The sequence below is a fragment of the Schistocerca serialis genome, chromosome 1, assembly GCF_023864345.2.
Source record: "Schistocerca serialis cubense isolate TAMUIC-IGC-003099 chromosome 1, iqSchSeri2.2, whole genome shotgun sequence".
In the NCBI taxonomy this organism is placed as follows: domain Eukaryota; kingdom Metazoa; phylum Arthropoda; class Insecta; order Orthoptera; family Acrididae; genus Schistocerca; species Schistocerca serialis.
In genome coordinates this window covers 391,243,113-391,255,939 of record NC_064638.1, presented here as the reverse complement: position 1 = coordinate 391,255,939, position 12,827 = coordinate 391,243,113, and the positions used below count along the sequence as shown (strand labels likewise).

The following is a 12,827-nucleotide window of genomic DNA, read 5'->3' as shown; positions in this document are numbered from 1 at the left end:
TACAAAAATTTAACTGAAAACTAAAATAATGAAAAATGCCCAGAATTCTAAAAAATTCCCTGGTTTCTCCCTGCTTTCTCCTGGATGAAAAAATGTCCAGGTTTTTCCTGGATCTCCCGGGTCGTATACACCCTGAGTTTTGTGAATCACTTCTACTTCACTTCTTGTAGATGGATGTGACTTGTGCTTTTTCCCAAGAACTGGGCAGGGTCTTTTGTTTGAGGGATCTATGATGGATTATTGTTAGAAGAGCCACAAATTCAGCACAGAATCTGTCAGGGATTCCACGGTCCTGGAGCTTTGATGTAAGATATCCAAGTAGTTGATACCTTGAACTGGAACATCAACTGCCCTGATAACAATAAATTTAATTGTCATATCAAACCTTGTTGCCATTAGTATAAGTCTCTTATCTTTCGTGTTTTCCTTCTCTCTCAACAGCCCTAAAAGATAAAAGTATTACCTCAAAATCACACTCTAATACACTCCTGGAAATGGAAAAAAGAACACATTGACACCGGTGTGTCAGACCCACCATACCAGCGAGAAGGCTGTACAAGCATTGATCACACGCACGGCACAGCGGACACACCAGGAACCGCGGTGTTGGCCGTCGAATGGCGCTAGCTGCGCAGCATTTGTGCACCGCCGCCGTCAGTGTCAGCCAGTTTGCCGTGGCATACGGAGCTCCATCGCAGTCTTTAACACTGGTAGCATGCCGCGACAGCGTGGACGTGAACAGTATGTGCAGTTGACGGACTTTGAGCGAGGGCGTATAGTGGGCATGCGGGAGGCCGGGTGGACGTACCGCCGAATTGCTCAACACGTGGGGCGTGAGGTCTCCACAGTACATCGACGTTGTCGCCAGTGGTCGGCGGACCGGACCGCAGCGACGCACGGATGCACGCCAAGACCGTAGGATCCTACGCAGTGCCGTAGGGGACCGCACCGCCACTTCCCAGCGAATAAGGGACACTTGGTGCCAATGATGGTCATATGCGTGTTTGGCGCCGTGCAGGTGAGCGCCACAATCAGGACTGCATACGACCGAGGCACACAGGGCCAACACCTGGCATCATGGTGTGGGGAGCGATCTCCTACACTGGCCGTACACCACTGGTGATCGTCGAGGGGACACTGAATAGTGCACGGTACATCCAAACCGTCATCGAACCCATCGTTCTACCATTCCTAGACCGGCAAGGGAACTTGCTGTTCCAACAGGACAATGCACGTCCGCATGTATCCCGTGCCACCCAACGTGCTCTAGAAGGTGTAAGTCAACTACCCTGGCCAGCAAGATCTCCGGATCTGTCCCCCATTGAGCATGCTTGGGACTGGATGAAGCGTCGTCTCACGCAGTCTGCACGTCCAGCACGAACGCTGGTCCAACTGAGGCACCAGGTGGAAATGGCATGGCAAGCCGTTCCACAGGACTACATCCAGCATCTCTACGATCGTCTCCATGGGAGAATAGCAGCCTGCATTGCTGCGAAAGGTGGATATACACTGTACTAGTGCCGACATTGTGCATGCTCTGTTGCCTGTGTCTATGTGCCTGTGGTTCTGTCAGTGTGATCATGTGATGTATCTGACCCCAGGAATGTGTCAATAAAGTTTCCCCTTCCTGGGACAATGAATTCATGGTGCTCTTATTTCAATTTCCAGGAGTGTACAATAGCACAATTTTTAAACAATGAACTACTTGCCGCTTTATCTCTCTCACCATTCACAGATGCATTATGACATAAAATGTATTTATTACCCCAGCACTCTTGCTTCCTTCTATGATTTTGTCTTTGTCCCACACCAACACACTGTACTACATTCAAAGCAGCTGGAACTGTATGTGCACTTGTAATGAGACTAATATAGGAGCACAGGGACTAGGCACAGGCATACAGGTATAAAGCATCATTATATGAACAGAATACATACTACTTAGACATAGTTTTTCATTTACTACTCTTGCAGGTCAGCAGTTTCTTAGTATTCTGAGCAAAGCAATAGCTTTGATGAATATATGAGTGTTAGATGTTAGCACCTTATGTAATTCTCAGTGTGTACATAGAATACATTAGAGAGATAAAAATTTATCTTTAGTTGTACTTCAGTAAGTCATACACATTTACTAGTCTAGGATAATGCCTAAAGCTGAAATGGCAACCTCAGTGTAGTTTTGGTTTTGAAACAACATGAGATAGTGCACAGTGACTATATAATTAACATTTTCCACTTAGATAATGTGATGATATACTTAACAACAACTGATTAAATTTATGGAATCTTAGTTTTCAAGACTTTCCATGAGCGTAAAATATTTTAATTGCATAACAATTAGACAACACATGTAATAACAATAGGAATCATATTAATGATAAAGATAACAATGATTATGCACACACAGCTGCAACATACGTGTATTAAAATTTTGTCGGTGTTCAGTCTGCAGTAAACATGAGTTAAAAAAACTTGGGCATTCAAAGACAACCACCATCATCATCCTCAGATGTGTATCTTCCGGGAACAAAATATGTCTCCTTTATGATGGCACTTATGCTGCTCATAGGTTGAGTGATGTCAAGAGGGTCACTAAAGCCTCCCTGTCTCACTGGTCTGCAACTGAGGGGTGGACGGGGAACAGGGACCACCCTCAGCCTCATCCATTCTCTTAAAAATTATGTTTCTTGGTTTTATTTCTTTAGAGTGCTCTCCTCCATACACAACTGAGGTTGTAACCTCTGTCTCTGTTAAAACTGCTTTGCACATGCAAAAATTCTATTACCTGTTTTATGACATAGACCCAGAAATTTGATGTGTAGGAGAGGATCTCTGTATTGTCAAAAGTTAATCTTATGCCCTTCCATATGGCTGTGTTCCATTACCACTGATTTTTCAAAATTTCTGTCCGAGTTCAATTGAGTGGTGACAGCAACAGAGGCAACCAGAAACATTTGTGCCATGAATGGATATAATGCCATGTTCAGTTAAGAGCTTAGCTATGCCACAGTTTGTCTGCCCTATGTAATTTTTCCAGATTCCCATGGCATATTCATTTCAAGACCCTTGCCCTCCAACAGCTTCAATAATATTCTCATCACCATCTGAAGAAGTTATATGTATCTTACGTCTACCTGGAAACACCAATGTCCAGCTAACAATTCATCAATCCTTCCATGAAACCCCTTACAGTTCTGCCTTGCTGACTAACATCATCATCCACAAGTCAAGACAACATGCTTCAATCCCATAAAACACATTATTCTCTATCATCATCTTCACAGGTCTTGAATTATCATCAACCCTTTCTTGTTGTGGCAACGGTCTTGCCGCAGTGGATACCCCGGTTCCCGTGAGATCACCGAAGTTAAGCACTGTCGTGCGTGGCCGGCGCTTGGATGGGTGACCATCCAGCCGCCATGCGCTGTTGCCATTTTTCGGGGTGCACTCAGCCTCGTGATGCCAATTGAGGAGCTACTCGACCGAATAGTAGCGGCTCCGGTCAAAGAAATCCATCATAACGACCGGGAGAGCGGTGTGCTGACCACACGCCCCTCCTATCCGCATCCTCACCTGAGGATGACACGGCAGTCGGATGGTCCCAATGGGCCACTTGTGGCCTGAAGACGGAGTGCTTTCTTGTTGTGTTCTTCAGTATGCAGAATTGTTTGAGGCAACTCTTTACATTACTCTGTCAAGTGCAAGCCTTTTCAAATCTGAACAGCTAGTAAAAACTATATCCACTTGAACCTGCTTACTGTAGTGAAGCCTTGATCCCCTCTATAATCCCTCCCCCCATTCAAACAAACCAACCTTTCCTGAAGACATCCTGTTACCCTTGTAAATACCGAAATGATACCTCTCTGATGTACACTTGCACTACTGTTGGGGCTGTCTGTATTGGCGCAGCACGCAAGCCACTCCAATCAGGGCAAGGCACTTAGTTTGAGGGAGGACATTTGTATACGGTTGGTGCATAAGTTTGTAGTATTTTTGTTTTGCATGTTGGTATTCCAATTGCTATGGGTTTATTTATCAATTGTCATTTTTTATTTCTAGTTCACTGTTGCTATTTGAGTTGTCATTTTGTCAACTGGAGATGATGGGTGCAGCTGTGGATACTAGGAAAGGAGTGTCAAGTGGGGAAATCTGAACATTTCCGATATATTCTTCTAAGGTCAATGGAGGGTGACACCAGCAAAGGCAGCCAGAACAAAAAAAGTGCCATAAATGGGGATAATGCCATTCGACAGATTGGTAAAAAACTGTTTTCTGTTTTTTCTTTTCTTTTTTCCATTTTGAGGAGGAGCGTTTTGACATCAGTGAGTCCCCAAATTCAGGAAGACCATTACGGTTTGGTGAAGATCGTTGAAATGCATTAATCTGTAAAGAACCACATCAATGTACTCGAGGACTGGCAAATGCGATGAACTGTGATAATTCCACCAACATGCGAAATATTAAATGCAATGAGGCAGTTCAAAATTCAGTTGTTTGGGTACTGCATGCTCTAAGCGCAAATCACAAAAATCAGCAGGTGGCCATATGTGCATCTCTACTTGCTTGTTATCAACTGGCTTACAAACATCACCAATCATTCCTATCCTGTGTTGTTACCCGTGATGAAAAATGATGATGTTAAGCTAACTTAAGGAAAAGGAAAGAATGCTTGAGCCAAACAAAGCAGCAACTCTCTGTACAAAGATCTCTGTGTATTCACAAAAGATAATGTACTATGAATTGCTTCCCTGAGGTCTAACAATCACAACTGACATTTTATTGTGAACAACTCTGAGAGGTCTTGCAGATGCAGTCCAAGAACAGTGACCCAGAATGATTACCTGAAGGTGATACTACTGAACAATAATACCCACCTGCTTTCTGCTAAACTGACAAAAAACACTATTCAGAAGTAGGGATGGGAATCATTCTGCACCCACCTTAGTCACCTGATCTTGTGCCCTCAGACGTTTACCTTTTTTGTGCCCTCAGACTTTTACCTTTTCTGCTCTCTATCGAAAAGCCTTTAAGGAGATTACTTTTCATGTGGAAATGCGCTCTGAACATGGCACGGCAAGTTCTTCAGACCGACAAGTTCTCCGCCTCAGAACCATGTGATTTCTACAGTTGTGGAACTGGAAAGTTACTCCAGTGCTGACAGACTGTTGTACACAGTGAAGGAGAATAAATTAATGATGACTAAAGACTTTGTTATGTGTATCTGTTGCACTTATTAAATTAATGGAAAAATGCTATGAACTTAAGCACCAACCAAATAGCTTATGCTAAAACAATACAGATGTGATTCCAATTCGGGAAAGGTCAATGGTTTGCAGGAGGACATTTACAGCAGATGCTAAAACAATGCAAATGTGATAATTGTTGGGAGGCAAATATGCCATTCATAAAATATATAACCAAGAATTTCTTGATATCCTATATCCTAAAAACCTGATCCTTGCAGGAGTCTATCCCCTCAGAAGCCCTCACTTTCAGCCTCAAAAATAAGTTTAATCATGTTAAACTTTTTACAAGGGCGTTCTTTCCTGTAACTTCCAAGTTTCAGTGAATATATCTGTTTACAACACAACCATTAATCACAACCGTTTCAAAACTTACACTGAACCACATATTATACATTTTAAACTCTCTTTATCTCTTGAAAGGGAGTCAGAAGCAGAACCAACAGTCCCCATGTAAAGCACACACTAACATTGTCAGTTGTTAGGCTGGAACAAGGCAAAGAATGCACTGCCAATGCTGTAAAAAATTCTCCTGTCTCTCTCTGTGTATAGAATGCATCAACTTCATCCCTTCTTATGTGCACACGACTGTTACAATAGTGAAGATTTTGCTACTAATGCTGCAGGTGTGTGTGTGTGTGTGTGTGTGTGTGTGTGTGTGTGTTTTGCCTTGCTTGAGCTTTATCTTTGCTGCCAAAGTATGGCCTTACCACATATCTCTCACTACTTTCCTACCATTCGTATTTCTATCACAGTACTTGAAGCAACAGGTGAAAAGGTGGAAGCATCACACTGTTTAGAAATAAATCGAGATTTCCAGTCCCTCCGCCGTTGCCGTCATGTGCTAAACTAGTGTACAAATTGAAGCAAATGGCTATAGCGAGCAACAGATAAGGTACACATTCAGCTGAAACATTTCACTATTGTGTGAAGATGATGATGACGACAATGAGATTGGAATGACGTAAATTCTGTACCATTTCCACTTCCATAAGTTAATTATGTATATGATGTACAGCAGAAGGAGAGATGGGGTAGAATCCGACCTATTGTAACTGAAAACCTTGTTTCATCACGCACTGCAAGAAACTATCAGTATTTTGTGAGGGTTCTCAGGAAAACAAGGATTCATTACCATCAAAAATTGATCAAGTATGCCCTCCTGGAAACAAACTAATCGCTGGAAACTGTAAAAACCTCTTCTTAACTATAATGAGAGATAAGACAAACGATCACTCTGAAACATTCAACTGAGTAATAACCATGAACAGACTGAAATTATATCTGTTACTGTAGCTGAAAAAATGAACACAATAAGGAGTGCACAAAAAATTAAGAACATGTCAAGAGAGACAAAAGTATTCAAAAATTACTAAAATTAACAAAACTGAATCAAAATGTAATATAATGTACAGAAGCTTTGTTATGAAATTTTGAAGTGTACACCTAAACTACATTAATAAAACAAATGAAACACTATTGTCACAGCAGCTGAATATTCCACATAATAGTTTGGTGTGTGGGAAGTAACAGTACAACGCAAGACCAAAGTAATATTACTGTACCACTGAAAACCCATACATGTCATTCAGTTGTAATCTTCAAGGTTCATCATAAAGTAAATGACTTATAGAGTATATTCAAATATTTTAATGTTTTACACACACACACACACACACACACACACACACACACACACACACACACACGAAATTATTTTCGTTTTTTTAAATTTCAAATGAATGACCCATGTACCTGTGTCTGAAATGACTGCTTTTGTCCCAATTAATAATCTTTAATATCGCGTAGGCAAAATTATGCTGTATAATAGAAGGTAAGTTAAACAGAATGATGATCCTATTGGTTGTAATTAGACACATTTTAACAGCAACTGCACTTTTACAATATGCAACAAAATTTATGCAAAAATCCTTTTTAGTGTTTCAACAAAAAATACTGCAAAGTCTTGCCTGTATTGCACGTCCACTGGCTGATATGAATGCTTCAACAGTGAGAGTATAATCTCCACCAGCAAATTTCTCCTTTTGTGTTTTTCTGCCTTTAATAACTGGGATTGCTAAAAGATCCGTGTAGATATTGGCATATAAATCTGCAACAAATTTAAATGTTTCCAATCACTAAAAATGTCAAAATTCAATCTGGAGAAATTACAAAGACTATAAATTCAGGTCATATAATTTAGTATCACTTGTAAAATTCCCTTTTAAGAAATAGATATAGTGCCAGGAATGCACTGAAGGAAGGAATTTAACAATGTTTGTAAGTAAGTGATCCCTCTCAATTCACTGCTGCTGGACTCACCCTTGAAATATAATGGCGAGCCAGGCCATCACATCAAGTATTCACCTAATACGACATTGGATTATGGTGAAGGACGTGTACCATATGAAATATGTGGAGCAACTGCCGAACACTCAGAATGATAAGAGGAAAATGTTCTACAAAAACTAAATAAATTTTTGAAATCGAAGCCACAGTCCACACAACCAAGTTAGACATTACTTTGTCAAATGGCAAATTGAAAATGTGCTGCAAATCTATGTGCTCTGAATTTATACCTTCAATAAGCAAAGAACAAGTGAAATTTACAAACTTTAAGAGCCCAGGAGATAAGGAGGGATACATTCGACGTGTCGTAACTTTGCATCAGTTCGTGAGGAATGAACAAATAGCTGATATGGTAGTGTACTGCCTGCAAAAGTTTGATTGCATGCCTCGGTTCAGCACAAAATTTGAACTTGCCACCAAGATTCAAAATTTCTCTCTCTCTTGGATTGGTGAAAGTTGTTAGAAAGCCCATAAAATTTGTTGCAAGAGTTTTCCTTGTTTTCTGAATTCAACATCCAAATTAGCAAAATAACAATAATGTGAACTTTTGAACTTTGATGATCATTCCGATTTATAGTAATCTTGGCACACAAGGAATGATTATACCCCTCATGCAGGGGAGCCTCCGTGAAGTTGGGGGAAACAGAAGAGCAATACAGATAGATGAAAACATGAATTGACTCTGATCAGTATCTTGATAGTTTATCAGAATGACCACTGACATTCTTTTCATCAAAATTTACACTACATTGAAGAATGAAAAATTCATGATGGAAATGACCAAATATTATGGCAAGCTTTCGTCAACACTATGCTTTCTCCCAGGGGCAGCATAAGCATAGACTATTTGTGGTGTTTGGAAGGTAACAGAGGGGCAGAAACTTTGAGTTGAGACCATACCCAGATGGCTCAGTTGGTAAGAGCAGAGGTCATGACAGGTGAGGGCTTGGATTGAGTCCCAGTCTGACCCACAATATCAATTTGTCAAGAAGATCCTTGCTGTCTTTTTCACAGTAATGTTGTGGTAGGTTTGCTCAAATAATGCAGCAAGGGGGTTAAAGAGAAACTTTCTGAAGTCACGCTTAAGAAACCATTCAATGTTTTTTTAAAGAATGGTTTAGAAGGACAGTAGAGAATGAATCGTGGAAGCCCTTGCTTTACGTGATTTAGGGAACCACAGAAAACCTAAGTTTGGATGGCCACATTTTCTGCCCTCCCAATTGTGATTCTAACAGTGCTATCACAATATTCAGTCTAATTCATCAACACAGCCTTGCACAATATATCAAAAGTAATATAAAACAACCTTTACTGATGCTTTACAAACTTTTAAAATGAGTCAATAAGCTTCGCACAACTTTCAATATTATAGCAGAGTTTTCAATGTACAATAGAGGATTAGAGTTACCTAACATTATCTTCACTTCCTCTCTAGCTTCCTCAAATGTGGCAAATGCTGTGTGCCCTTCCTGCCACAGAAATTCTCTGGTACGAAGGAAAGGCTGTGGATGCTTGAATTCCCATCTCTGTTGGATAAAAATACCAGAATAAATACCAGAGAAATAATATAAACAAACATTGACACCACAGTGAAAGCAACTAAGAAGTGGATACATTATTAAACAAACTTATTGCCTGGAATTCTTCAATCAACAATGCAAAACAATGAAAAACAGAAAAATAATTATGTAACCTGTTGTTAGCTGGTAAAATTTTGTAGATAAGTCTCCATCTGCAGCATCGTCGACAGGACTGACTGCGGACCTTTGGTACAGAGCCGAGTGGAGGGTCTGAATCAGAGGCTGAGACGGTTCTGCGACCGTGTGGGCTGCAGATTCCTCGACTTGCGCCATAGGGTGGTGGGGTTTCGGGTTCCGCTGGATAGGTCAGGAGTCCACTACACGCAACAAGCGACTACACGGGTAGCAGGGGTTGTGTGGCGTGGGCTGGGCGGTTTTTTAGGTTAGATGGCCTTGGGCAAGTACAGAAAGGGCAACAGCCTCAACGGGTGCAGGGCAAAGTCAGGTCATGCAGGGACCAAGCAGAAATCGGTATTGTAATTGTAAACTGTCGAAGCTGCGTTGGTAAAGTACCGGAACTTCAAGCGCTGATAGAAAGCACCAAAGCTGAAATCGTTATAGGTACAGAAAGCTGGTTGAAACCAGAGATAAATTCTGCCGAAATTTTTACAAAGGTACAGACGGTGTTTAGAAAGGATAGATTGCATGCAACCGGTGGTGGAGTGTTTGTCGCTGTTAGTAGTAGTTTATCCTGTAGTGAAGTAGAAGTGGATAGTTCCTGTGAATTATTATGGGTGGAGGTTACACTCAACAACCGAGCTAGGTTAATAATTGGCTCCTTTTACCGACCTCCTGACTCAGTAGCATTAGTGACAGAACAACTGAGAGAAAATTTGGAATATATTTCACATACATTTTCTCAGCATGTTATAGTCTTCGTTGGAGATTTCAATTTACCAGATATAGACTGGGACACTCAGACGTTTAGGACGGGTGGTAGGGACTGAGCATTGAGTAACATTATACTGAGTGCACTATCCGAAAATTACCTCGAGCAATTAAACAGAGAACCGACTCGTGGAGATAACATCTTGGACCTACTGATAACAAACAGACCCGAACTTTTCGACTCTGTATGTACAGAACAGGGAATCAGTGATCATAAGGCTGTTGCAGCATCCCTGAATATGGAAGTTAGAAGGAATATAAAAAAAGGGAGGAAGGTATATCTGTTTAGCAAGAGTAATAGAAGGCAGATTTCAGACTACCTAACAGATCAAAACGAAAATTTCTGTTCCGACACTGACAATGTTGAGTGTTTATGGAAAAAGTTCAAGGCAATCGTAAAATGCGTTTTAGACAGGTATGTGCCGAATAAAACTGTGAGGGACGGGAAAAACCCACCGTGGTACAACAACAAAGTTAGGAAACTACTGCGAAAGCAAAGAGAGCTTCACTCTAAGTTTAAACGCAGCCAAAACCTGTCAGACAAACAGAAGCTAAACGATGTCAAAGTTAGCGTAAGGAGGGCTATGCGTGAAGCGTTCAGTGAATTCGAAAGTAAAATTCTATGTACCGACTTGACAGAAAATCCTAGGAAGTTCTGGTCTTACGTTAAATCAGTAAGTGGCTCGAAACAGCATATCCAGACACTACGGGATGATGATGGCATTGAAACAGAGGATGACACGCGTAAAGCTGAAATACTAAACACCTTTTTCCAAAGCTGTTTCACAGAGGAAGACCGCACTGCAGTTCCTTCTCTAAATCCTCGTACAAACAAAAAAATGGCTGACATCGAAATAAGTGTCCAAGGAATAGAAAAGCAACTGGAATCACTCAACAGAGGAAAGTCCACTGTACCTGACGGGATACCAATTCGATTCTTCACAGACTACACGAAAGAACTTGCCCCCTTCTAACAGTCGTGTACCGCAAGTCTCTAGAGGAACGGAAGGTTCCAAATGATTGGAAAAGAGCACAGGTAGTCCCAGTCTTCAAGAAGGGTCATCGAGCAGATGCGCAAAACTATAGACCTATATCTCTGACGTCGATCTGTTGTAGAATTTTAGAACATGTTTTTTGCTCGAGTATCATGTCGTTTTTGGAAACCCAGAATCTACTATGTAGCGATCGTGTGAGACCCAACTCGCTTTATTTGTTCATGAGACCCAGAAAATATTAGATACAGGCTCCCAGGTAGATGCTATTTTTCTTGACTTCCAGAAGGCGTTCGATACAGTTCCGCACTGTCGCCTGATAAACAAAGTAAGAGCCTACGGAATATCAGACCAGCTGTGTGGCTGGATTGAAGAGTTTTTAGCAAACAGTACACAGCATGTTGTTATCAATGGAGAGACGTCTACAGACGTTAAAGTAACCTCTGGCGTGCCACAGGGGAGTGTTATAGGACCATTGCTTTTCACAATATATGTATATGACCTAGTAGATAGTGTCGGAAGTTCCATGCAGCTTTTCGCGGATGATGCTGTAGTATACAGAGAAGTTGCAGCATTAGAAAATTGTAGCGAAATGCAGGAAGATCTGCAGTGGATAGGCACTTGGTGCAGGGAGTGGCAACTGACCCTTAACATAGACAAATGTAATGTATTGTGAATACTTAGAAAGAAGGATCCTTTATTGTATGATTATATGATAGCGGAACAAACACTGATAGCAGTTACTTCTGTAAAATATCTGGGAGTATGCGTGCAGAACGATTTGAAGTGGAATGATCATATAAAATTAATTGTTGGTAAGGCGGGTACCAGGTTGAGATTCATTGGGAGAGTCCTTAGAAAATGTAGTCCATCAACAAAGGAGGTGGCTTACAAAACACTCGTTCGAGCTATACTTGAGTATTGCTCATCAGTGTTGGATCCATACCAGATCGGGTTGACGGAGGAGGTAGAGAAAATCCAAAGAAAAGCGGCGCGTTTTGTCACAGGGTTATTTGGTAAGCGTGATAGCGTTACGGAGATGTTTAAAAAACTCAAGTGGCAGACTCTGCAAGAGAGGCGCTCTGCATCGCGGTGTAGCTTGCTGTCCAGGTTTCGACAGGGTGCGTTTCTGGATGAGGTATCAAATATATTGCTTCCCCCTACTTATACCTCCCGAGGAGATCACGAATGTAAAATTAGAGAGATTAGAGTGCGCACGGAGGCTTTCAGACAGTCGTTCTTCCCGCGAACCATACGAGACTGGAACAGGAAAGGGAGGTAATGACAGTGGCACGTAAAGTGCCCTCCGCCACACACCGTTGGGTGGCTTGCGGAGTATAAATGTAGACGTAGATGTAGATGAACAACGGTGAGATGAAATGAAAAGATATGAGTGTGGAACTGTGGGGGGATGGAAGAAGAAATGGTTAGAGAGGGATATAGAAAGAGGGAGGGGAAGAGGCGAGGGAGAAGAGTGAGGGGGAGAGGCGAGGGAGAAGAGAGAGGTGGAGAGGTGAGGGAGAAGAGAGAGGGGGAGAGGCGAGGGAGAAGAGAGATGGGGAGAGGCGAGGGAGAAGAGAGAGGGGGAGAAGAGAGAGGGGGAGAGGCGAGGGAGAAGAGAGAGGGGGAGAGGCGAGGGAGAAGAGAGAGGGGGAGAGGCGAGGGAGAAGAGAGAGGGGGAGAGGCGAGGGAGAAGAGAGAGGGGGAGAGGCGAGGGGGGATGGAGAGAGGGGGAGGGAGGGAGAGGGGGGAGGGAGAGGGGGGAGGGAGAGGGG

At 42.0% G+C, this 12,827-nt stretch overlaps 1 protein-coding gene across 1 annotated transcript in view; it reads right to left on the bottom strand.

Moving 5' to 3' along the window:
* The window catches only part of LOC126471404 (bifunctional glutamate/proline--tRNA ligase), a 252,116-nt gene that overhangs the window by 51,081 nt on the left and 188,208 nt on the right, over nucleotides 1–12,827 (bottom strand). The window contains exons 19-20 of the mRNA XM_050099536.1: nucleotides 9,001–9,118; nucleotides 7,214–7,353 (exon numbers count right to left, since the gene is read on the bottom strand). Of these exons, the coding sequence (XP_049955493.1) occupies nucleotides 7,214–7,353; nucleotides 9,001–9,118 (258 nt within the window). The remainder of the gene's footprint in view (nucleotides 1–7,213; nucleotides 7,354–9,000; nucleotides 9,119–12,827) is intronic.